Here is a 26,104-nt window from a genome sequence, read left to right on the forward strand (position 1 = left end):
CTCTCCTTTAAGGCTTTGGTGTGTGTGTAGGTAAGTAATAAATACCACCTATAAGCTTAAGAACAAAAAAATTCCACTCATATAAAAGACTATGTATTTGTTTTAGAAAATTCACTGTACATCTGCACGATTATTCATTTTACATTCTTAGACAGTTTTCTTAAATTGCCCTGTTCTTACAATGTGTGTCAGGTAAGATTCTCAGATTTGCTTTCAAAACAAGAAGGTTCAATTGATAGTGGCATAGAGTAGAACTATGAAGTAGAGTTCAATATCACAAGGACTGTATTCTTGGCAAAAACACAAATTTAGCATCCACTGAGATGTTCATAAAGATTGATCCAATATTCAAGAACTGATTCCCTCCTTTAATTATGTTATGCTTCTGAAGTCTGTAAAATACGAAGTTTCTCTTTCCGATATTCTTCATTCTCCTTCTCTGCTTCTTCATCTAGTGAGTTCCGTATAGAGGTTTTTAGTTCCTCTATTCCTTCTCCAGTATTTGCAGATACAGGGATAATATCTTTAAAGTCTACGGTGCACGTTGGAATCAGCTCTTTCTCCACTAAATGTAAAGAGTCTGAAACAAAGCATATTTATACTTATTACACAGTATTTCTTTATACCATAAATCATCCATAAAACTTTACCAAATTGGGACTTTAGTAGAATTTTAGAAGATAGACAAATGACTGGAATAATTAAAAACAAATTTTGAAAGATTCCAAATTTAAAAGGGTTTCAGAACAGAAATACTAGCAATAGCAGTTTTATTTTTGCATTCTAGTGCACTTGCACTCCTAGGTTGAGATTATAGCCTGCAGCCCTCAGAGGCAACCACAGAACTCTTGGCCCAGAGGTGGTAGGTGTGTGAACCTTCTTGAATTCCGATCTGCTCCAGGATGCTAGAACCCCTCCTCTGTAACTCGGACAGCCATGGGAATCCATCTCTGCAGCACTGTGGCTCTGCTCCTGACAATGACCCCCGTGCCACAGGGCTTGGAAAGAGGTCCTCAGAAGACAATCTTATTGTCTTCTGCTGTGCCTGTGCTGGAGGAATTCTCCCCTACCTGGGGACCAGGCTTTAAGGCATTTTCCAGGCTGTTCCTCTAGTCTTATACCCTGACTAAAGGGACAAGGCACAGATGAGGATCTCAGCTTCAGTCTTGCTGTCCTGGGATTTTTGCCTACTCTAACAGCAAAACCAGCAGACACTATTATTCACTACCAGGATATGGCTCCTAAATATAGGAACACACTAGTTTTAAGTTTCACTTTTCAATAATTGATTAACTAGATCTAATAAGCTTCAATCAATTTCCAACATCTCCTTGCCAACCCAGAATTATCACAACTGTGTATTTACTAGTACTTTTGTCCAATTCTACATATGTTCCAACTAACAGGGCTAATACTCTTATAGTAGGGTTTATAGTATTGAGAGAACAGCTGACTGGACAAAGTTATGACTGCATCCTGAACAGATTTAGGATGAAATCGTGACCTCACTGAAGTCAATGGGAGTTTCACCATTGACATCAGTGGACCCAGGATGTTACCCTGAAGAGATTTAGAAGAACATGTTTCTTTCCTCATTGAATACTGAGCCAGAAAGGGTTAAACAACCAGCAGGCTAAATGACCCAAATTCCACCTCTAAAAGCATTTTAGAAAATTATATATATGCTAATTAGGGCCATTCCTTATAAACAGCTAACAAAACCATTTTATATAGACTAGATCTTTGAAATGTAAACTTATATCGTTAGAGAATTAGAAGATACTGATTGTATGCGTCTGTGTTTACCTATATTTTACCAGATTAGCTTGCAGATGATAAATTTCTCTTCCTGTCTATTACTACTTTCTACTGATTCAAAGATCAAAATGGAATATTAACATGTAGATGAAACTTGGGTGTAAATAATATCATTGTCTATATTTCTCTTTGAAGTTTGTAGTAAACTACTAATGAACCTTTGGGCAGTTAATGGCCTTATGCTAATCAATGCAACTAAATTACCTGTGTATACATAGGAAATAGGAATGGACTTCAAAGCAACCATGTATATTACCTATTCTTCACCCAAGGAATGCGCACTGTGTTATCTGTGTCAAGAGGCTAGAGTAGCCTGCCAGAGATCTATAAAAGAATTCTAGGGCCTGATCCTGTCATCTCATATCTACTTAAGCTTGGTCAGGGAAGCTTGAGTTGCAAGACTGAGATCTCCTGTGCCAGTCTGGATTACCCTGCTATTTCTCATGGAAGAATTTATAGTCTCTGTACATGGACTATCTATTGCATTATAAATCCAGGGAACTGATTATGAAAGAACTTTCTGCAACTCAGCAGCTCACCCTCTCTACTATGAAACTGACCTAAGATGTTTACTCATATCTGTATAATCTTTTAACCATAATATCACTCTTTTCTTTTTAAAAAAAAGAATCTTAGTTTAGTTAATAAGAATTGGCTGTAAGTATGTATTTGGGTAAGATCTGAAATATTCATTGACTTTGTGGGTAATGTGTCTGATCTCTTGGAATTGGCAGAACTTTAGATATGGTGAAAAAGATTTTAAGTAATCCTCACCATATTTTATTAGACTGTTTGGGTGAGTGCCCAGGGCTGGACTGCTTTAAGGGAGCTTTGTTTTGGGCTTTTACGACGCCAATAAGGTATTGTAAAAGTTGTTTTGTTGCTGGCTTTGTGAATCTAATTATTAGAATAACCACCAGTTTTGAGGCTTGTCTGCTTCATTCTTTGCAGTTTGCCCTATTGAGCAATCTCAGTGTGGCTCCTCTAGCAACCACAACTGCTGACCCTTTTATAATTGAAGTTTTCATACATAATCTTTTCGTAATACTTGAGATCTCCTGGCTAAAGTCAGGAACCTAGAGTTTAAAAATATATAGAGCAAGCAGCCAAAAAGAGGGACATGGAAGAAGGCCTCAAACTTTCCAAATAAATTTTAGGTAAAAATGAAGACTCTCTCTGCTTATTCTATTGTTTAACATTTATCATCAGCCAACAGATACTTCCACAAATATTTATAAAGGTAAATTATAATCTGCTTATTATAAACAAGAAACTACTGTGCATTAGGTTAGTTTACCTTGAGGATTCTGTAGTTGTTTCATAAGTTCTTTCAAGCTATCTTGTGCATTAGGCAAATCCATTTTATTAATGGCAAGAAGTGCGGGCTTCCTCCGAAGCTCTTCTTTGTATAATTCTAGCTCCTTAAAACAAAGTTAATTTGCCTTTGTAAAATTTTTTTAAAACTAGAAAAATGTTTTGAATTACGTTTTCCTCTTTCATTTAACCATCTGAAGAATCAGCGTTCACTGCAGCACTGAAATCTACTGATGTGCTCAATTTTGATGTATTCACACACAGTTTGAGAATGTCAACTCATTTAAATGCATTTACTGTTTGAATCACAATGGTACAGGCTGTGTACCATCTGTTGTAAGGTGGCATGACAGATTTGTTCTTTTTAGTCACATTGTATTAACATACACAAGCATCTACTAATTTCTTGACATTACTGGTTAGAAATCTCTCAGGGCTTATCTTCACAGTTTGATTTGATACACTTGAGTTACTGCACTCATGGGCTTGTCTACATGGTACAGCAGTGCACACTAGAGCAGTGTGAATTCTAATGCACACCAATTTGTTGCATGCTTACTGACCCATGTAAACCCTGCTTGTGTGCACAAGCAGGGTCTACACAGGTCAGTAAGTGTGCAACATGTTGGTGCATATTAGAATTCACACCCTTCTAGTGTCCAGTACTGCACCATGTAGACAAGCCCACTGGAGTTACAGAATGATAGGATGAGTTGCTGTAATTCAGCTGTTGCATTCCTATTGCATTATTAGCTTGAGCATCACTCAAACTTCAACCTACTCCCCCCCATTAACCAGCTAGCTTGAGTTTAAAGCACCTCTTAACTTGAGCTAGATTTGTGTGAGAGAAAAGGAGTGGAGTTAGGAGTAACACTTGAGGTATAACTCAAGCTAACTGTGCTATGAAGACAATCTCTGAGACAAGGCTTAGGGCAACAACATTTTTAGGGTGTGGAATTGTTGTACAATTTATTCTTAAGTTTTATGTGCCATAGGAGAGATCTTGTCATTATATCAAAAGGTATCATCCCTAACTGTGAATCACACAGCACAGGAATGTACATTGGCATAAGCTGCAACAGGAAAAAAATATATATTGGAAGTCACAGAACAGGGGAGGGGGAAGCGATTGAAAAATAGGTTTTTAAAAGATGGAGTTGAGTTTAGTCAGTGGGGATAATTGCAGAATGCAGGATAGGCCATGAGACTCTGCACATGGCCCCTAAAAGGCGATGGGGTTTTGCAAAGTTGAAGACTGGTATCTCATCAAGCTCTTAAGACTCAGGCCTAGTCTACTCTTAAAAATTAGATCAACCTAGCTAGGTGTTCAAGGCTGTGAAATAAGTTTCACACCCTGAGCACCATAGTTAGGTTGATCTACCGTGGTGTAATGCAGCTTAGGTCAACCAAAGAATTGTTCTGTTGTCCTAGCTACCACCTCTTACAAAGGTGGACTAACTACATCAATGGAAAAAACCCTTCCTGTTGATGTAAGAAGCATCTACGCTATGGCACTACATCAGCAGAGCTGTAATGCCATAGCTGTGCTGCTGTAGCATACACAGAACTTCAGTTACCTCATGGTTTGGACAGAGCTCAAGCCAGGGAGTTAGCAGATGACCTGTTTTCCATTTCCTAAAAGGCAGCCAAATATAGGGACTGAAGAGCTCTGGCTCTTCACTCAGCTTGGCCTTCAGGCGCATCTCCTTACAGATGCAGCAGAAATTAATGAGGACACAGCTATGTTTAAAGTTTTGTCATCTGCCTTAAGTACATCTAGAAAGTTCCCAGCCTTTTAAGATTGCTAGCAAAAATGATTAACCACACTGGATCCTCAGCAGCTCCATCTACTAATCTAGCAGTCAGCTTACACACACTTTTAGCTATTGTTTCTTCACATCTACACAGTATTAGAGTCAATATTTAAAGGGATGGGAAGTTACCTGTATTAGAAGCAGTACAGTTTCAAAAGCTGTTCTGAATCGAGATTTTGAAGATAGCCGAAACCCAGAAATATCAACCTAAAATGAATTATAAAGTTAAACACACACACACACACACACACAAAAGAAAGACGACCCCCCCCCCCAAATACTCCCATTTTTCAAGATATCCAGGCCCAAGAATGGCTTTTTGGTCTGTTTTAAGAGGCTCTTGTTGCACAATGACTACCTAATGTCTGAGCTGTGCTAGGAACCTTTTCATGCTGTTGAGTAACAGGCAATCTTTATAAAACCCTCTGATTATTTAGGCATCTCTATGGCCTTCATCAGCGTAATATCCATCATTTTATTAGATTTCTAGTCTAGATACTATATTATAATTGTATTATTTTACTCTAGCTGTGGTTGTAAATAAATATATGACAATTATGAAGGAAATGTTTTCTCAAAGCCAGCGGCAATAAAATCTCAAGAATTTAGGTTTACAGGATAGTAAATTCTAAGCTAAATAGAATAAAAAACTAAAGTTAACAGGTTATTTAAATTATAATATTTATTTACTACGAAGAGAAGCTGTTTGGTTCTTTCTACGTGCTTGAGGAATTTGTGGCCCATTCCTTTGTTTGCATGTGCACCTTCAATCAATCCTGGAAGATCTGCTACTGAGACCTAGAAAGAAATGAAAATTTGTCAGGAAAAAAAAAATGGTAAAGTAATTATAACATCAACAGCTCAAATGACTACACACAAGAACAGAAAAGTATTTTGGAGATGCTTATTTTATGAGGATCTTATTTTGTAGCTACTTATTTCTGAGAATTGTTATCGGCACAAAAAATGGGAGTGTGCTAATAAAGTTTGCGGATGATACAAAGCTGGGAGGTATTGCCAGTTTAGAGAAGGACCGGGTTATCATACAGGAAAATTTGGATGACCTTGTAAACTGGAGTAATAGTAATAGGATGAAATTTAATAGGGAGAAGTGTAAGGTTATGCATTTAGGGATTAACAACAAGAATTTTAGTTATAAGATGGAAACGCATCAATTAGAAGTAACGGAGGAGGAGGAGAAGGATCTTGGAGTATTGGTTGATCATAGGATGACTATGGCTGTGAAAAAAGCTAATGCGGTCTTGGGATACATCAGGCGAGGTATTTCCAGTAGAGATAAGGAGGTTTTAGTATCATTATACAAGGCACTGGTGAGACCTCACCTGGAATACTGTGTGTAGTTCTGGTCTCCCATGCTTAAGAAGGATGAATTCAAATTGGAACAGGTACAGAGAAGGGCTACCAGGATGATCCGAGGAATGGAAAACCTGCCTTATGAAAGGAGACTCAAGCTTGGCTTGGTTAGCCTAACTAAAAGAAGGTTGAGGGGAGATATGATTGCTCTCTCTAAGTATACCAGAGGGATAAATACCGGAGAGCGAGAGGAATTATTTAAGCTCAGTACCAATGTGGACACAAGAACAAATGGATATAAACTGGTCATTGGGAAGTTTAGACTTGAAATTAGACTTTCTAACCATCAGAGAAGTGAAGTTTTGGAATAGCCTTCCAAGGGAAGCAGTGGGGGCAAAAGATCTATCTGGCTTTAAGATTAAACTTGGTAAGTTTATGGAGGAGATGGTATGACATGATTTTGGTAATTAATTGATCTTTAAATATTCATGGTAAATAGGCTCAATGGCCTGTGATGGGATGTTAGATGGGGTGGGATCTGAGTTGCTACAGAAAATTCTTTCCTGGGTATCTGGCTGGTGAATCTTGCCCATATGCTTAGGGTTTAGCCGATCGCCATATTTGGCGTCGGGAAGGAATTTTCATCCAGGGCAGATTGGAAGAGGCCCTGGAGGTTTTTTGCCTTCCTCTGTAGCATGGGTCACTTGCTGGAGGATTCTCTGCTCCTTGAAGTCTTTAAACCACGATTTGAGGACTTCAATAGCTCAGACATAGGTGAGAGGTTTTTTGCACGAGTGGGTGCGTGAGATTCGGTGGGCTGTGTTGTGCAGAAGGTCGGACTACATGATCATAATGGTCCCTTCTGACCTTAGTATCTATGAGTGGTGAGAACCACCAGTGGCAATATTTACAAGCAACTGCAAAACATTTAAAGCCTGTCATCAGAAGTCTGCTTTAGCAGACAAATAAAGGGCTATAAGTTTCTGCTGTTCTCCTCAAGCAGCATTTCTGGTGCAGTAGGGTGACCAGACAACACATGTGAAAAATCGGGACAAGGGATTCGGAGGTGTGTGTGTGTAAAATAGGAGGCTGTATAAGAAAAAGACCCCAAAATCGGAACTGTCCCTATAAAATCAGGACATCTGGTCATCCTAGTGCTCAGCCACCTACAGTAGAACCCTTTTTATCTGACCCTCCATTATCCAGCTGTCCATGTTAGCTGGACAATCAGCATACACAGGTACAAAAAGGAGTGATCTCCTGTGGCCACTAGATGGCAATGCAGCACTCCACTTTCCCATTCTCCAGTTTTCCCTGCTTTTTGATCATCAGATCTGGCCCAGTCCCAATTAGTTCAGATAAATGGGGTTCTGCTGTATATATTTACTAGTTCTCAGAAATCTAGAAAAATAGAAGTGCTAAGGGCTTCAAGTCTATCCAACACCTACAAACCAGAGGCTGATATAAAGGACGAAAACCTGACAAGAGCCCAGGGCCAGTACTTGGTAGGAATCCCTGCACCCTTGCCTTTTCCCAGCAACTGATGACTCTGTTTTCTACCAAGTTGTTGCTTCAATATCTTGCTGGTGAATGGCACCCCCACTCACCTTTATACTGGCCTCTGGCTAGTAGGTGTTTGCTAAATATGAGAATCCCGAAGCAGGGTTTGACCATCTAAAAAGACATGGAAATACATTAAAAGGCTATACAGTTTCAACTACATTTACTAAACAATCCATGGAAGTTGAATGTACAAGGAAAAATCTATTTTCTAGTATGATGGAGTTTGGTGGAGCTAGCATAAAAGTAGAGTGTAGTAGTGATATATTTCCTCCTTATCAAATAAAAAAATTACTTATACAAGCAAATGAGAAACTGTTGCTGGTATCCGATAATTGACAGATTGTAGGAAAAAAAAATGTCATCCCTAGGGATGTGTAATTATCCACTTGGTAGAGGATGTGCCACTGATTCCTAGCAGATCAGTTCCTTTTCAGGATTAAAAACATAGCCCTTTGCTGCAGATAACAGGGTATCTTGTTTTGATTTCTTCTTGAAATTATTAAAGTTGCCAATTTAATCTCCCAATTTAGGGACACATTTTGCCTTTAGATGTGTGCACAATTCCTACGGAGGCTTGTATGTGTCCATGAAAGGGTAGACTTTTGTTCTTATCTATTCATAATACTGGGAGAGTTACAGAGATGTACAGATATTTTATGGAATTTTCAGTTAGGGTAGGTTAGTCCAAATTTGTGCAGGTAAAATTCATGTCTGTATACCCTGAGAATCTGAGCCTGACAGATTTATTTACCTGATAACGCCCATTTTATAAACAATTTTAACCAATATGCTAGGGACTAAAAATCAACTGTAGTTAATTACCTGGTTAAAATTGCCATCTCCCAGTAATTAGGTGTTTGTTCATGGAAATTGTTATTTTATAAACATGAAGTATTAGGACTAATTAGAAAGAAGATTATCCTTTAAAAACAAATAGCAAACAAAACAAAGAATATAGCCAGACAAACTTAGTTTTAATTTTTGCTCCATGGTTGTTTCAGTTTTGTGTTTTCTGTAACCCAATCGTTTGATCTGAAAAATCAAAATTCTCTGCTTTTCCTGCATTTCTAACAAAAAACAAGAACAACAACATACGCAGGAGATGAAAGGGACAGTTTATATAAAAACTGTTTTTGTAGATAACGCTTGGGTACTTACTCTACTATTAAAAAAAAAATCAAGAAATTTATTTATACCTCTTGTGTGGCATTTAGGGCTTGATCCTGCAAGGTGCTCATCCCCCTTATGAAGTCAGTGGGAGTTGGGGGGTGCACAGGAATTCTTAGCTCCTTGCAGGATTCAGTACTCGTGAACCTCAAAGCACCGACATACTATATCAGTTAATTCTATTTGTATATAAGCTACGTTGAAAGTAGGCAACAAGAAAATAGACACAGTAGATATTTGCTCATATTAAATTAACCAAGATAATTTTTTGAGCAGGCATGAAGTGATCAATTACTAAAATACGTATTTTAGTTTTTCCAATCGTTTAACAGTGACCTATTGATATCAGCTGCCAGGGAAACAGTTGATACAGGAAGTACAGTATTTAAATTCTCAGTCATTTCATGGCAGTAAAATTCAGTTTAAATAAAAAGATTGAAGTGCCACTGTTGAGTCCTCTAAGATAGTTACTTTGTTCCTGTTTTTGAAAGGAAAAAAAAGCACTTTTCCTCTTTTCACATCTGAGAACTACTCTTGTGGTTAAGTCATCAGAAATCTTTGATGAGCATCTTTAATCTTGGAATGACAAGCACCATACTGCGTATGCGTCATATTTTTACACATCAAAGATACAAGCTTGAAAAAGCAAAATGCGTGAATGTCCTACATCGGGGTTCTCAGACTTCTGCACTGGTGACCCCTCTCATACAGCAAGCCTCTGAGTGCGACCCCCCCATACATAAAAAACCCACTTTTTTAGATATTTAACACCATTATAAATGCTGGAGGCAAAGTGGGATTTAGGGTGCAGGCTGACAGCTTGCGACCCGCCATATAATAATCTAGCGACCCCCTAAGGGGTCCCAACCCACAGTTTGAGAACCCCTGTGCTACATGAACATGGTGCCTGATCCTGCATTAGAATCCAGAGGTAGGGAACCTTGTGCAATCCCAATTACTTCAACAGGACCTTCACGGCAAACTTGAGTTGACAAGGTTGAGATCAGAGTGCAGAATTAAGGTCCAGAAAAGGAGACTGGAGAGATGGAGAAAATGAAGTAGGCACATACAGTACATTTTTTTGCCTGCTCTTTGATTTCATGTCCTATGTACTTCAAAGTATTAGTTTCTTGTAATATACAAAAAAAACTAAAATACAAGGGTGTTTTGTTACTCAGATGATGAACTGGCTCTGAAAGCTCTTAGTCTACTAGTTTGTAAAGATTATTTTTCCTAATTTGCTGATTAAATCATAAAAATCTACACATTAAAAAAGTGTCTCCCTTGCATTTTGAAGCTGTGGCTCTTCATATTTCCAGGACAGTTATTCATAAGAATACACCCTGAGTAACATGAAATTCAAAGAGTTTTTTTTAAATCTAGGTGAATTCTGTGCAGAGTGTGTGTCACATCACATGTTTACATGCACCCATTCCCAGACAAAAATGTTATTGAAATAGTTAATTTGGCATTAAAAAACAAATGAAACCCACATATTTCTACTGTTTCCTAAGCAATGCCATTTAAACTCAGAATAATTTTCATTCAAAATGTGCGTCCAATTTTCTGCCTCCCCTAATCACAAAAATGAGCCTATTATATGCCAAGTTACCGCATAGCCAACTCAAGTTTGGAGATAAAAGATGACAACTCTCAAACCAGAATTTTCTTAGTTTTAGAAGGCATTGACCATTTGGGATTTCTCTTGAAGACAAAAAAATTTGCAGTTTTGTTTCATGCAAAATTCTGGTTACTTCTGTATTTTTTATTACCACCATATTCAATAACTTAGGGAAACTCATTTGTTAGATGTGAAACAAAAAGGTGGAGAAGAAAGCTAACCACATTTAGGTGCAGAACTGTTAGTCTGTTACTACAGAATCCTAGTTCCTTCTGTTAAGGGAAACAGAAGTGGGAACCATTTTTACTTTCACCATTTTTGCGCCATTAACTATTAGCATAGAAAATAAAGCAGTAACATCCTTAAGCAAAGAAAATATGTATTTGAAAGTATGATTTGGGATTAAGCTCCACTGCAGAAGATGAAAGGCTGTAATGACATTAATCTAACTAGCCATTATATCCAAAATGTATAACAAATTTAATTGCTTTTCAATACCAACCTGCTTGTAATCTGGATACATGATCTTTCCCAGTTCAGGTTTTACCGTTGTGACTGGACGGGCAGGATGAGAGAGAAAGAAAAGAAAAGAAAAAGCACTAACATTATAAAACCTTCATGCCTCTCCTTATCTATTGGATCTAATTACTCATGCCTTCGTTTGGAACACTTCCATTATAATGTATTTATATGAATGACATTATGGAGTTACATCAGAAAGTACTACGATATAATGTAACAGATATGAATCCTAGTAAATATCAACCAAACACCTTTTGAAAATTAAGACCACATTGAAAAGTTGCCACCACCACTAACTTTTCCCTCATTGCTTTTATCTCCCCTAACCACGTTGATCATACAGTGGCTACTGCTTCCATTTTTGCTTTTCGTCTCCCCCAGGAGACTGAGCTTACAAAAAACTAACTAAAAACAAATCTCTGTAGTTGTGGCCTCTTCAGTGCTTCTATCATGCTTTAGACTTAGTGCCACAGAACTTACAAAAGATTCATGTGAAAACAGAAGTAACAGGAACAGAGAGCCACAGTAATGGTGCTCAAGGGAAGCCACTTCTCTTTCTTGCCGTCTTATGAGTTGTGGAAGAACTGAGATAAAGGCGGAAAGAGTAATATTTAGTAGGTAATAACATCTGTAGCAACTGTAGGCAGCTCCTACTCTCCAGTTCTTTTTAACAGTTGTTCAGTCAAGCCATAGGAAAGGCCTATGTTCTCAAGTAATGTTACAGCAATGAAAAATAATGCAGTTTGTACTTACAAGGATAATCTGCAATCTGAGGTTTGGCATGAGAAATCTTGCTTAGCAAAGAGGATTTTCCTGCATTTGGAAATCTAGAAGGAAAGTTAGGATTTACACAATGAATAATTATTTATGTCACACTTGCATATGCGTTACTATTGAGTTAAATACAAATACTGGCAAAGATATAATTCTATTTATTTTTGCGTTTCTGACAACTCTCCCCCGCCTCAGAATCAATACTATTTAGACTGTTAAACCCTTTGGGGGCAGGAACTGTCTGTTAGTATGTACTTGCACAGCACCTACTGCACTGGGGCCCTGATCTTAGAAATCACAGAGATGTAGTGCTCCAAATGGCCTCTAGATGTGATACAGTCTATTCCCCTTTGCTGAGGCAGCATTAAGTATTTCTAGACCATCCCTGATGGGTGTCTGTCTAACCCAGAGGTGGGCAAACTACGGCCTGCGGGACCATCCTGCACAGTCCTTGAGCACCTGGCCCCTCCCTTGCTGTCTCCCCTCCCCCACAGCCTCAGCTCGCTGTGCCGCCAGCACTCTGGATAGCGGGGCTGTGAGCTCCTGCCGGGCAGCGCGTCTGCGAGAGCTGCCGGCCTGGCCCGGTGCTCTAGACTGCATGGCAGCGTGGCTGCCAGTCCTGGTGCTCCGACATGGTAAGGGCGCTGGAGGGGTTGGATAAGGGACAGGGGATTCCAAGGGGCAGTCAGAGGACAGGAAGCAGGGGAGCTGGATGGGGGTGGGGTCTGAGAGGCAGTCAGGGGACCAGGAACAGGGGGGTTGGGAAGTGGGAGGGGGCTGAGGCCAGCTGTTTGGGAAGGCACAGCCTTCCTTACCCGGCTCTCCATACACAGTTTTGGAACCCCGATGTGGCCCTCAGGCCAAAAAGTTTGCTCATGTCTGGTCTAACCTGTTCTTAAAAACCCGCCAGTGATGGGGATTCCCTAAGCAACCTGTTCCAGTGCTTCTGTGTCTTATTATAATACTCCTGCTAATATATCTCATTGCCTTTTTTTTGGCAATAGCATCGTTGACTCATTCACTTTGAGATTTACTGCCTAGCCAGTTAGTCTCAGTTTTGAATCTGAACATTTAGTTTTTCCCCTTCCTAAGCATAGTACTTTGATCTTGTCTCTTTCAAGTTGTTTCATCTTGTTGCATTTCAGACCAGTTCTCCAGTGTATCAAGGTCATTTTGAATTCTAATCCTTTCTAAAGTGCTTGCAACCCACCCCCCAGCACTGTCATCTACAAATTTTGTAACTGTAGTCTTGGCTGGGATCTCTAGGTTTCTGTAATACAGACAAAATGTTTTATACAACTTGCTTTTTTCCACAATTTTGAAAACATTACAACTGTTTATAAGAATGCAGACAAACAAAGACTTTCTGAAAGTTTCAGGGATGAACTCACAGCGAAACTTAGTTTACTGGACAGTGTCATAATATTCTTTTAACCAAACTGTTATCTTTCCTGTAAATTCAGTGCTCCAGAGGTCTGAGCATAAAATATGAAATCGCACTTTCAGATGTGTAACAGCTTTAAGTGACATTCTGCTCTCCAAAGGGGCTTAGTTAAAAAGGCATTATGACGTTCCAGGTTTATTGTGTCCGACTTCTATACCAGACTGCTGATTTGAAAAGTAAAGTGATTTTTCTAACTGATAGCCCTGCAAACTCAAATTCAGCCTGGTTTCTGGTACATGCATCATTCTAGTAATAGAAGATTCTACAAGCCAAATGCCACCCTTCATTTGCACTTCTGCTATACCCAAGTACACAATCTGAAGATAAAACAGTTCTACAGGTGGTCATGAAATTGGAACTAAGTTAACAATTCTGTTAATTTTTACACACTTCCAGTGTGATCTTGGGCAAATCACAGATTCTGCGCATCTTACCCCTCCCTCCCCCTGAAAAAGGCAGGTAATAATACTTCCCTACATCCCAGGGGTGTAGTGAGGCTGCATCCATTAAAGACTGTGAAATGCTTTGAGATCTACTGATGAAAGGCACTGTATAAGGTATTATTGGATAGGTATTACTGGATAGGTATTATTATTGATGAGTGTACCAGAAAAAAAAAAACAAACTTAGCTCATGCCCCAAGATCCGAGCGGATTATGCACGGTGCTGACTATAGCAAGGCCTCCCATGCTCCCCAAACCTTTTTCACATAAGAAAGCAGCAACAACTGAACATGCAGAGCAAACAGAGTCAGGCAGTGTCATTCTGAGTCAGGCAGTGCCATTTTTACTTACATACTTTACAGAACAGACCACACTTAAGGGGTTAGAAATAACCCTTTTCAAAATAACCATTTTGAATGTATATTGTCCCATTTTACCCATGATTAAAGGGAGTTAAAACACACAGTTAGGTGTCTTACTCAAAAAAACAAAAAACAAACAAACAAAAAAACCCACCAACCTCAAGCATGGTCACAGGAACAGACCACAGTTCCCAGTCACTCAATAGAAGGAGGAATTCATAAGGGACCTTGGTTTAAGTCAAATTTGCAGATCATCACACAGCACTATATTTCACTACAATACTAAATCTAGGATAAACGAGTTCCTAAATAGATATTAAAAGTCACCTGATCAAAAATGTGTGAAGGTTAGGAATCTATGGTGTGGTAGTATGGATCTGCGATTAAAAATAAGAGACTATGGTCTTGCAGTCTGCTAGCCCATAGATGGAGGCATTTCTCTTTATTGCCTGTAATGCATTATTGTTTGAGGAATTCACCATGTTGTGAATTTAAGCGTAAATTAATAAAATCAAACTGTTAAACAGCAAGAGGGACGCCAAGAACGAGGAGTAATGGTCTCAAGTTGCAATGGGGGAGGTTTAGATTGGATATTAGGAAAAACTTTTTCACTAAGAGGGTGGTGAAACACTGGAATGCGTTACCTAGGGAGGTGGTAGAATCTCCTTCCTTAGAGGTTTTTAAGGTCAGGCTTGACAAAGCCCTGGCTGGGATGATTTAACTGGGACTTGGTCCTGCTTTGAGCAGGGGGTTGGACTAGATGACCTTCTGGGGTCCCTTCCAACCCTGATATTCTAAGACTTAATTCCTTATAATGGAAGAAAATTACTTTTATAATAGGAAAGTTATTGGAGGAATTTAATGCTCTCTGATGATAGAAGAAGCCATATAGACAATTCAGAATGTTACTCCTTCCATTTCTTCAAGGAAGTATTTTATTTCCATCAAGGCTCAACGTATTCTCTTTGAAGCTCAATTGCAACCTCTCTTGTATCTCACAATCTGTACCCACACCTGATGATCCTCTCTCAAGATCATAAGATTTCTTGATCTGATCTAATAGCAAAGCACTTGTGTATATGCTGAAGTAAAAGCAACATACTCAAAGAAAAGATCAAAGTACAGGCACTAACAGGATATCAGAGGTTGACACACAATTTTGGCTAGGAAACATTTTAATGAAAGCCTGTCAGCTCAAATATGAACCAAAATTTAGGATTTGTAAAAACAAAAAACCCAACACCAGCTTTTACAAAACCTAAGACCAAGAGATCTAGGACTATTTTTTAAAATTCTTATGCCAGTTTAAACAAATGTATTCCACTACAATACACTGTAGCACTGTCTTAATACATGACAGCCTGAAACTGAAATTGACCTCAGATTAGAAACTAAAGTGAAACTAACTAGTGCATTTTCATTGTTCAAACTAGGAAAAAAACCCAAAAAGTTAAAATGGGAAAAAAGCTTTTAAAAATGCTTTCAGTTGTACTCTCAAATGTCTAATAGTTCAGGAATTTTGTTTTCATTTTTATACATATTATACACCCTCCCCCCCCACAAATCCATTTAATAGAATTCACATTAAAAAAGTGAGACATCTCTTCAGATCTTAATAAAAAGCCTACAAGGAGTCATGAGTTATTCCCTCAGATCTTGTGCTTGAATGCCACACATCCGAAATAAATACATTTGTAAGTTACTGTGCCACCTGATATTTTGCAGTATAAAGAGACATGGCCTCTGAATACTAAGAGGCACAGATGCAGACTACCCAACGTATATTCTTCTTCCTGTTATTCACAATACATAATTTGTCAGGGAATTTTTATGTCCCAAATATTAAAACAAAGACCAGCTTCTTATATCTTCACAAAAGTAATGAGAACAATATTTTAAAATGTTTGTGGCATTAGTAACAGTATTAGATTCATGAGGTGGCCCAAACCATCTAATATTTACATTTTTCACATATAAAACTCTGCAAAGAATTATGCACATAGGGAATCTTATGAAGCTCAGTAGGACTCCTTGCCTGGGTAAAATTAATCACATGCATAGTATTTGCAGGACTGGAGCCAAGTGATCATATTTTGTAACATCACATAACCCCTGAAAATGGCTAGCAAAATATCAACCTCACTCAAGTTGTTGAATATCCAATGTAAACATATGTGCACATTTCCATCTAGAAGCACTTTGCTCATTATGTACCCATAAAAAAACCTCTAAGAGTACCTTATGGACAGTGAGTTATAGGGAAAAAAACCTAGTGAGTTCTTAATAAAGTGTTTGCATGGTTTTAGTGCATTAGACGCTTTTCTTCAGATTTCCTAAAGAAACCAATTCAAAATTTGTATTCCTTTTATCGGTGCCAGTGAAAATGCAGACTAAATGCAAATGAAACAGAAGCACCATAGTTCAAGGTTTTCCATACTCTCCTAAAAATATGCCAGGATGCTTTTCTGAGGCCACGTCTACACTACTCGCCAGATAGTGATCGATCTATTGGGGATCGATTTATCGTGTCTAGTGTAGATGTGATAAATCGATCCCTGATCACTCTGCTGTTGACTCTGGAATTCCACCAGGGTGAGAGGCGGAAGCAGAGTCGACGGGGGAGTGGTGGCCGTCGATCCCGCGCTGCGAGGATGAAAATTAAGTGGTTGATCTAAGATATACAACTTCAGCTACGAGAATAGCGTAGCTGAAGTCGACGCATCTTAGATCAATTCCCCTCCCCCCCGCCTGAGTGTAGACCAGGCCTGAGAGAGCAGATTCCATATCTAGTTTTAATAGCAATGCCAAAGAATAAATACTAAGATCCACTTGTGCCAGTACTTGGTTGGTAATGGCAGTTTTTGCAATACAGCTACCAGTCCACTAGGCCTTGGCTTGAGATTCCCAATTCATTTCACATATATTACTGAACAGCCATCTGATATCATTATCAACCTCACCTGGATTCAGACCAATGGCCCTGTATTCATCCAACCATGAGTAACCCATTCTGATACTTGATTTTTGATGTTTTGATGTTAGAATGAGTTAACAGGTTGAGACTCAGTCATAAGTCTTTTTAAAAGAGGCAGAATTCAATTCACGTGTATTCCCCTTCCCACCTCACTTGAAGTGCATTACTTTAAATTATACTCCTAAAATGTTCAACTCACAGATAACAGACTCCAGTACTCACCCAACTAAGCCAACATCTGCTAGAAGTTTCAAATCAAGATGAACTGTTTGTATCTGGCCTTTCAAAGGCAAGAAATTTGTAACCAAACAGCCACCAATACCTCCACGAGCTACCAGTATTCTGTCTCCTGCTTTATTAAGTTCTCCTGAAAAATAAAATTACTAGTCAGAAAATATAGCTGTTGTGCAACAGTTAAGATTCTCAATTATCAGGTAGATCTGCTGTCAATGAAAGAAGAGGAGACTTTCCACTAGTTTCTATATAAACCCCTTGGACTGATGGGCTTGGTGCAGGTCTCTGTTAAGAGTCAGACATTTCAAGTCCTAACTCTTAATAACCACATGAAGTAGAGTTTCTCTTTGGAGTTATTACCCCTAGAAAATGAATACACAGTATGGTCAAAATGGTAGTTGATACTAACAAGCACATGATTCCAAAAAGAAAAGTAACACTAATCACATGTAAGCTCAATATACCATATCTCCACTATTACTTTTAAGTGGTCAACATCACCACAACGTATCACGTAACTGGATGTGGGTTAAACCAAGAAAAGCTGCATGTATCAGTAGTTTTGAGATTTTTAGCCATGACTATAATAGCTTGTTAATCAAAATACTTGAAACTTGAGAATTACACAGTGTGTTTTAACCACCAAACTGATTAGATATTACAGGCTCTTCCATTAAGATTCCTGCTGTGATGTCACCACTTATCATTACCATATTTTAGAACTGCAGTTAAAAAACACTAGCATAATATATATAATTTACAAAAATACCTACGGATACCACCTTACCTACATCATACTTTAATCCTGCTCAACACTTAACCAAAGGAAGTATCCAATAGATAAAAATCATTTTTATTACTAAAAAAAAAAACAAAAAACACAACAACTCTGAAAACTACAAAAAGAAGAGTGCTCTCTAACTTCAAGGTTATAGTTTGAGAAAGGGCCATTTCAGGAGCCTTGCACCGATAATCTGAAATTCTTTCCACTGTTCTAGACACAGTAGTTACTTTCAATACTTTTTTTTTTTAAAATAGAAAACAATCATCATCGTGGGTAATCCATGAGATGCTGAAACTCGGCCAGTTTTATAGTTCAAATAACTGAGTTACAAAGTGGACAAGTAACCTTTCCAAGGTCACGGAGTAATTCAATGGCTCACTATAAAACCAACCTGGCTTCCAGCCTTTAAATCTTGTCGTGGGAACATGTTGCTGGTACTGTATCTGGAGATACAAATTAATTATAAATTATGCTTTTGGAAGGAGCCTCCAACATCAGAAGTCTCCTGCATGTGATTCTATCTCCCCACATTTGTCTCAACGAATAAATCCTTTTGTCTTAAAGATGAAACAACTCACAAGAGCTTTTGGCGCGAAGAGAGTACACCCAGCAAACGATGTGTCAAACTACTTTATTTTCTGCTATCTCAAAATAAAGAAAGAGCAAAGGTTCTTACCAATCTGTTTCCCATCACAGGAAGTAACTGAAATTCCCAAAGGCACATCGACTTCACAATCTGTTCCCTTTTCACCTTTCAGTGCACGGACACTATAAAAAAAGTTAGACAATAAAAGGTCTTAAGGGATATTTTTCTGTCAGGTTAAAGATGTTCAACAATATAAATCAGGTCACACTATGTCCTTACCTACTGTTGACTCCTGCTCCAGCTACAAAGCGTTTCTGGGGAAATCTATCTTTGATTCTCTTTAAGGTAGTTTTTTCTTTGGCTACAAGCCAGACATCACCACCTCTCCCTCCTTCTCCACCCAAGCGAGGATGCCCCATTCCACCAGTTCCTCCTTTCACATAGATTCTTAGATCATCTATAAAGTTGCCATACTAACAACATAAGAAATGTTAAATTGGTGTTTCATATTTATCCCACCTGCCTTTCACACATAGACTGTTAGTAAGCTCCTAAGCACCAGCCCTGGCAAGATGGCATTATCCTTCTAAGTGTCAGTGAAAAAATATTTCAGGAAACTGATGCTTGAGGTGCCTCCCCTGCTCCAGGGCACGTTGTGAGAAGGAGTTGGCGGGGGCCTGCTATCTAGTCCTAGCACCGGGAACATCTGTAAATGCAACGCCGAGCCCATCGAAGCCCGGCCGCGGGCTCTGGCTGCTCCCCAGCAAACCAGGCCCTGGGCTGGACCACGGGAGCCGGCTGGGCGCTATTGGGGAGGGGGGGAGCAAAGCGTGGGACGCCCCAACGTGGCCTGTCGGGCCAGACCCTTTCCCACGCCGGAGGCTGCTCATCTTCGCCACCCCCAGCCCCGCTCACACGCGGAGCTGCCGCCCCCAGAGTCCGGCCGCGGACTGTCCCCTCCCCGCGGCCGCCACGGGGCTCGCGGCGCGCTGACCTTCCGGAACAGCGCGCGGCTGCCCCGCGCCATGCTGGCCTGGGCCCCTCAGCCCGGGCCTAGAAGCAGGGACGCGACGCGCGAGCGCAGCCGCTGACGTCGCGGCGCTTCCTTTTCGTAGAGAGGCGCGCGCGGCGGCTCAGCCCGCCCAGCGGGAGGGGCGTTGTGTGCGCAGGGGCGGGCGGGGTAGCGCGAGGGACAAACCCCGAGCGACGAGAGGGTGTTACCGGAGGGGGGCAGCTGAGGAGGGCTGGGGCCGGGGGGTTTGAATTGGGGCAAGGAGGGATGGTGTGGAGGGGAGCTGTGGGGCAGGAACAGTGAGGTACGAGGGGGATAAGTGTTTAGCGCTCTGCATGTTGTGGGTTCGCCCCAGCCGCTCGGGAAAGGGACTTGGGGATTACAGCGGAGGAGAAGCTGCATACGAGTCAGCAGTGTGCCCTTGGTGCCAAGAAGGCCAAGGGCATATTGGGCTGTATTAGTGGGAGCGTTGCCAGTAGATTGGGGGAAGTGGTTATTCCCTTCTGTTCGGCACTGGCGAGGCCACACCTGGAGTATCGTGTCCAGTTTTGGTCCCCCCACTACAGACGGGATGTGGACAAATTGGAGAGAGTCCGGCCAAGGGCAATGAGAATGATTAGGGGGCTGGGGCACATGACTTACGAGGAGAGGCTGAGGGAACAGAGGTTATTTAGTCTGCAGAAAAGCGAGGGGGGATTTGATAGCAGCCTTCAACTACCTGAAGGGGAGTTTCTAAGAGGATGGAGCTCAGTGGTGGCAGCTGACAGAACAAGGAGCAATGGTCTCAAGTTGCAGTGGGGGAGGTCTAGGTTAGATATCAGGAAACACTATTTCACTAGGAGGGTGGTGGAATGGGTTACCTAGGGAGGTGGAGGAATCTCCATCCTTAGAGGTTTTTAAGGCCCAGCTTGACAAAGTCCTGGCTGGGATGATTTAGTTGGTGTTGGTCCTGCTTTGAGCAGGGGGTTGGACTAGATGACCTCCGCAGGTCTCTTCCAACCCTAATATTCTATAAGGGGCCCCCTTGAATTATTGGAGGCCCTAAGCAATTGCTTATTCTGCTTATGTCTAGTGCAGACACTGAGGCCCATTAAAAGAAAAGGAGTACTTGTGGCACCTTAGAGACTATAGTCTCTAAGGTGCCACAAGTACTCCTTTTCTTTTTGCGAATACAGACTAACACGGCTGCTACTCTGAAACCTGAGGCCCATTATGAATTCTTGATCCATTCTATCTTCCTCCCACAGAATTAACAACAACATTTTAAACATTATGTTTTTCCTGTCTCTTTTCTTGGCATAGGACTCTTCAGAATTGGGAACTGTGTGTACAAAGTGGTTAATACTTAATTTAATTCCTGCTTGTGTCATTGTGTTTTCCCTATAATTTTCATTTTTCTCCTCATCACAGAAAAAATTTAAGATGATATCTTTATGTAAAAATCTAACTATAAATATTTTCTACATTAAGATAAATTAGGGTGATACAACTTTTTACTAAACTACCCTTTTCCATAATTTATATTTAATATATTTTTTAAACAAGTTTAAGGGAGAATGCAGACTAGAATCCAGACTTCCAGGCTTGTGCTTTTCAACTGCTCATACTTCCTCTGTCAGTCATAAATAAAACTAGGCTGTACTTATTCTGCAGCTGGATTGTTGTGCTGATGAGGATACATGAGAAATCTTGACCACCTCTCCCCGCTCTGTTGATGGATAGGATGAATGAATAAATAAGATAACTGAATGAGATTCCATAGTACTCACAATATACAATGCTTTTCATCCTTAAGTAGGTACATACTTAATGGTATTTTTAGAAGGCTTGAAAGTTAATTGAGCCATTTTTCTGGACCAATGTCTTCCACCTATATATATGGAAAAATATGAAGAGCATTTGATTGCGGTGATAATTTGCTAATTTTACTGCAGTTTTGTTAGACATCAACTGTACAGCTGGGTTTGGCCAATAGTAGCGGTAATGCCTGCAAATACTGCATGTGTTTTACTTTATTATAATGGAGTTTTCTGTAGGACTTGCAAATGTTCTTTTGCAAATACAACAGCAAGGCAACATTGTTAGACCACATTGCCAAGGTACATAATATTGGAAGTAACTTCATTAATGATTATTGTAACAGGGCCATGACTCACCACCGCTGGTGCCTCCAGGAATTAGCTCTTGTCAGCTGTGGAGCACCCTCTGCACATCATGTCTCAGCTGTTATCTGCTCTGCTGGTTTGGGACCCTCATCGCTTCCCGCTTGGTGGCATCCTCTTCAGGACACTGCCCACCAGCAGTGCCCACTACTCCAGTCTCATCCCCTTCCAGGGCAGGGGGGTTAACAACAGTTCTTCATCTTGCACCTGCCTCAGTGGCCAACCACAACCCCAAAGTCTAGCCCTCACCTCAGGGCAGTCTGTCTCAGCCACACTCCTCTGTGACCAGGTGCAGTATAAGAGGGGGACCCAGGCCCACCCACTACTCTGGGTCCCAACCCAGGTCCCCTCTGGTGGCAGCCTCTCTCTGCCCTCCTTCGCTCCCCTTTTGTCTTCCTATCTTCCCTGGGCCACTTCCCCTTTGGCCCCATGCACCTTCTCAACCCTTTTTAGCAGGGGCCACAGCCTGGCAGGTAATTGGGCCGGAGCCCTCCTCTGTTCCCCCAAGCCTGCCCAGCACTGCTCTATCCAAGGTGCCACCTCCTTACCTCAGAAACCAGTCCTCCTCCCTTGCTAGTCAGGGAGAGACTGCCCCCCTCCCTCTTTTCTAGGCAGTCTTTATGTAGGGCCCAGCCCGGCCCCAATTGGCTGCCTCTCTGTTTGTCCCAATTGGCTCTCCACAGGCCCTTGCTGATTGGCTGCTGGTCTGCGCAGCCTCTCTGGCCTGTTCTAGCCCTTTTCCTTATGGAGTGGGGCAGGCGCCCCACTACAGTTATGAATAATCTAGTGTCATAGTCCGTGTTCTTTACTTGTACGTCAATACACCCTAATAAGTATTCTCATTACTTCTTTCAAGTTTAGTACAGCTTGGTTTTCAGGGTCTTGAGTCAGCATGACAACTGATAATACCAATGGCATAATCTATAGATACATTTGTTCTTGAAGACACTCACTCTGAGGTTACCAACAGGCCTTGTATCATAAAATGCTGGTGACCCTCAACTCCCATTGACTTCCAACAGGAAGATAAATATGTCTACAGCCTCATCCAGAGATATTACCAATGGTTACATTAATTCATCTGCATAACATCAACATCACTGAAGGTGAAAGAAGGGAAACACAGGAAAATGAGAATCTTCAATGCAGCTTAAGTCAGTGACTGTTGATGGTACTCATTAGAATCAACACCATTGGTTCTAGCACTAGTTCTGCTCCAGCACTGAGCAAGTTCATAGGAAGAACAAGAATTAGATTACTTATTATACCATTGCCTTTTAAATGAGCCATTGTTTAGGGGTCTTCACTGCCAAAGTCTTTATAATACAGAAGAAAAATAGAAGAGATGCTAAGATTGCTGGTATGCGTCTCAAAGCATCTAAGGTGTTTAAGTGGTTTCTTTATCAATTGCATTGCTTTTTAAAATATATATATCGTTATATCGTTACCCTAAAAAACCCAGACAATTTAACAAGTGGCCTGAATGTGCATTGCAATATGGTAAAGATCCACTAGATGGAGCAACTTCAACTAATATGGCAATTAAAAACAATCAGTGGAGCCGTTCAAAATTAATGTAATAGAAAATTATTCATATTGGAAGAATTTGAGAGAAAAATGTTTTATTTTGCCTTAATTTAGATCAGTTATAAAAAGTTCCGATAGTCGTGTATAAGTGCTATGATTTCCTTTCTTTCGGCCCAGTCCGGAAAACCATACTCATATGAGTAGTCCATTTAGGCCTTTGGAGCTCTTCCTGGCTGATCTACAGAATAGAAATATCATAATGGGAGAGCAGAATACTATCAAGTTAAAACTGTTTTAAGCCTCCTTGCTGACTGAAAGAATCTCAGGAGGAATATATCCCCTAAGGTCAGGGCAGACTCCATAAACAGAGCAGTGTGGAACACCCAGTTCCTATCTTGACTCCAGATGGCATGGAATTTGAGAGTCCATGTGGGAGGAGGGGGCATGATCAACCTTTTGTATTTCCCAAAAGGAGTTCACTTTTAAATGCTCCCTAAAAACACTGGAATAAAAATTGGGTTGATAATACTACCTTAGAGACGAGATAGTCTTACTTAATAAGTCTTTGTTAAATTCTTAGATGCAAGCTTTGAGATCCTTGAATAGAATGCTATAGAATTCTATCCTTCCATAGATGCTATGCAATTAGGTCCCAATCCTGAATTGAACTCCACGCAGGCAGATCCCTGTGCATGCGCAGAGATCCACTTAAGTTAATGGTGAGTTCCACCTGAGTGCAGCCCATTGCAGGAAGGGGCCTGAGTTTTCATAGTTCATAAATCCTTAGGGGCTTGACTGTCAAATGCAGAAAATAGTGTGAAGGGGAATTAGAGTTCAAAATTAACCTTTCAAATCCTTTCTTATTTTGGGGGCATCCTAAGCTACCAGGTGTGTCCCTTGGGTGGTGGATGAGGGAACCCCATACATAATATGAGCCACTCTGAATATATTGAATGAGCAGCTGTGGATCTATGGTTGTGAGTCAGACCAACTACCTGTCCTTGTAAAAAAGTAAGTTATAAAAACAACCCTGATAAAACAGTCTATCTCAATTATCCAGCCTCTCTGTCAGTTAGGCTTTTGGAATCGAGTCGACAATGAGTTCAAATGGAGGTATGAAGGGGGTGCACCAAGCTCGTGAGGGAGTTCCTTGCCTGTAACTGGAGCTCCTGAGAGCTAAAACTAAAACTAGTGTTGGGTGCTGCTGGAGCATGATGAACCATGTGGGACTCTGGGAAACTGAGTCAAGTAATTAGATAAATGACTGTTCAATATTAGTATTCTTGGAGTATGCAAAATGTGATGGACTGAATGTGGAAGACTCCATTCAGACCCAATCAATCAAGACCACCCCCCCGATAAAAAGTAAACAAACAAATTTGGCAAATGCTATCCCTCACCCCCCAAACAGGAAATGTAATGCATTCCTTCAGTGAAGAAGAATAACTTGGTGTCTGCTGGCAGGATAAAGTAACCAATGTTGAGGTGTTTCAAAGGATTGGCCACTGGACTGTAGAAACAATGATTAAAAAAAAAAGACTGAACTGTTTTGGACATTTTGTACAGGTATCAACAATCTGTACTTCTAGACAAGCACTTGACAGGATATCACCTGGTGGAAGACAGAAAAGAGGAGGACAACAGATGACATGTGAGAAAACTAGTGAGAAAAATGTCACTGTTATGGAAACAGACTATAATGGAGCAAGAAATATGGCACTTGACCAACAGTGGAGGAAAGACTGGGTAGTCTCCTATCATAAGGCGCAAGAGTCTCTAATATAAAAAATAATTAAAATATTTTTGAAGGGGGTCATTTTCTTATCAAAGAATTTTTATAGAAATAATTTCCTAAGGGAGTTAGATAGGATATTGGGGAAACAGGGTCTTAGAAATAGCTAAGGCTTATGCTTCTCTATTTGGGAGGGTTAGCTTACATAAGAAAAACCCTCTCCCTACCATTCTAATTTCCATAGATGCTGTTCTGGAAAGGTCTGATTTTAGGGTTAAAAAAGAGCATATAATACTATGCTAAGAAATCATATAGAAAGAGAAAAGTTGAGAGTAGGTAATAAAATTAATGAATGTATTAAATGTAAAATGAAAAATTGATTTAGGGCCTAAGTCAACGCCCATTGAAGTAAATAGAAGCCTTTCTGTTAACTTCAATGGCCATTGGATTGGGCCTATTAAATCAGATTTTCAAAGGTATTTAGGCACCTGAAGATGAGATGGGCACCTAGTGGATTTTGCTTTTTTTAATTCTTCAAAAAGCTCACTGATTCTTCAAAAAACTCAGTGATAGGTTCACATCAAGTCACTCTATACTCATCCTCTGGCTGTTTTTCTTCATATATCTATTTTGGCCCAATTAGGTTCTTTTTACCTTTTAGATGCAAAGGAAATAATTGTCACTCTACTAATGCTTTAAAGGCTGTCAGTAAACAGCTAGAGTTTTTTTGAATATCATCAGTTTCAAAGCACATTTGAATTTGTGTCTCTAGTATTGTATACCTAGTTTTGATTACAGTGGTTTGATCACATTTTCACATAAAAACAGACCATGGCTCCTATCATATTTCACCAGTGCATATTCTGAAATTCTAAGAACAAGTCTTACTATATACTTGTATTGTATTCTTTTTCAGATCTTGCCTTTAGAGACAGAA

At 40.2% G+C, this 26,104-nt stretch overlaps 1 protein-coding gene and 1 long non-coding RNA gene across 2 annotated transcripts; both read right to left on the reverse strand.

Annotated features, from left to right (window-relative positions):
• Positions 1–80: 80 nt before the first annotated feature.
• Positions 81–19,874, reverse strand: GTPBP10 (GTP binding protein 10). Its single transcript, XM_038390073.2, has 10 exons — positions 19,729–19,874; positions 19,014–19,207; positions 18,825–18,916; positions 17,353–17,497; positions 11,887–11,960; positions 11,114–11,166; positions 5,637–5,744; positions 5,076–5,153; positions 3,116–3,239; positions 81–580 (listed from the first exon to the last, which is right to left on the reverse strand). Exons 1-10 carry the CDS (start codon positions 19,759–19,761, stop codon positions 378–380), a joined length of 1,104 nt encoding a protein of 367 aa, XP_038246001.1. The 5' UTR covers positions 19,762–19,874; the 3' UTR covers positions 81–377.
• Positions 19,875–21,515: 1,641 nt separating this feature from the next.
• On the reverse strand, positions 21,516–22,497 carry LOC122459006. Its single transcript, XR_006279414.1, has 3 exons — positions 22,457–22,497; positions 21,903–22,073; positions 21,516–21,616 (listed from the first exon to the last, which is right to left on the reverse strand). It is a non-coding gene; the product is annotated as an uncharacterized LOC122459006 (long non-coding RNA).
• Positions 22,498–26,104: the final 3,607 nt, after the last annotated feature.

The sequence above is a fragment of the Dermochelys coriacea genome, chromosome 2, assembly GCF_009764565.3.
Source record: "Dermochelys coriacea isolate rDerCor1 chromosome 2, rDerCor1.pri.v4, whole genome shotgun sequence".
In the NCBI taxonomy this organism is placed as follows: Eukaryota; Metazoa; Chordata; order Testudines; family Dermochelyidae; genus Dermochelys; species Dermochelys coriacea.

Bases quoted from the DNA above. Each gene is read 5' to 3' on its own strand.
- GTPBP10 (XM_038390073.2), bottom strand. From the start codon at position 19,761: ATGGCGCGGGGCAGCCGCGCGCTGTTCCGGAAG. The intron at 18,917-19,013 runs GTAAGGACATAG...CTTTTTTTATAG, and splicing joins GGAGCAGGAGTCAACAGTAG to TGTCCGTGCACTGAAAGGTG. The intron at 3,240-5,075 runs GTAACTTCCCAT...CTTTGTTTTAAG, and splicing joins CTGTACTGCTTCTAATACAG to GAGCTAGAATTATACAAAGA.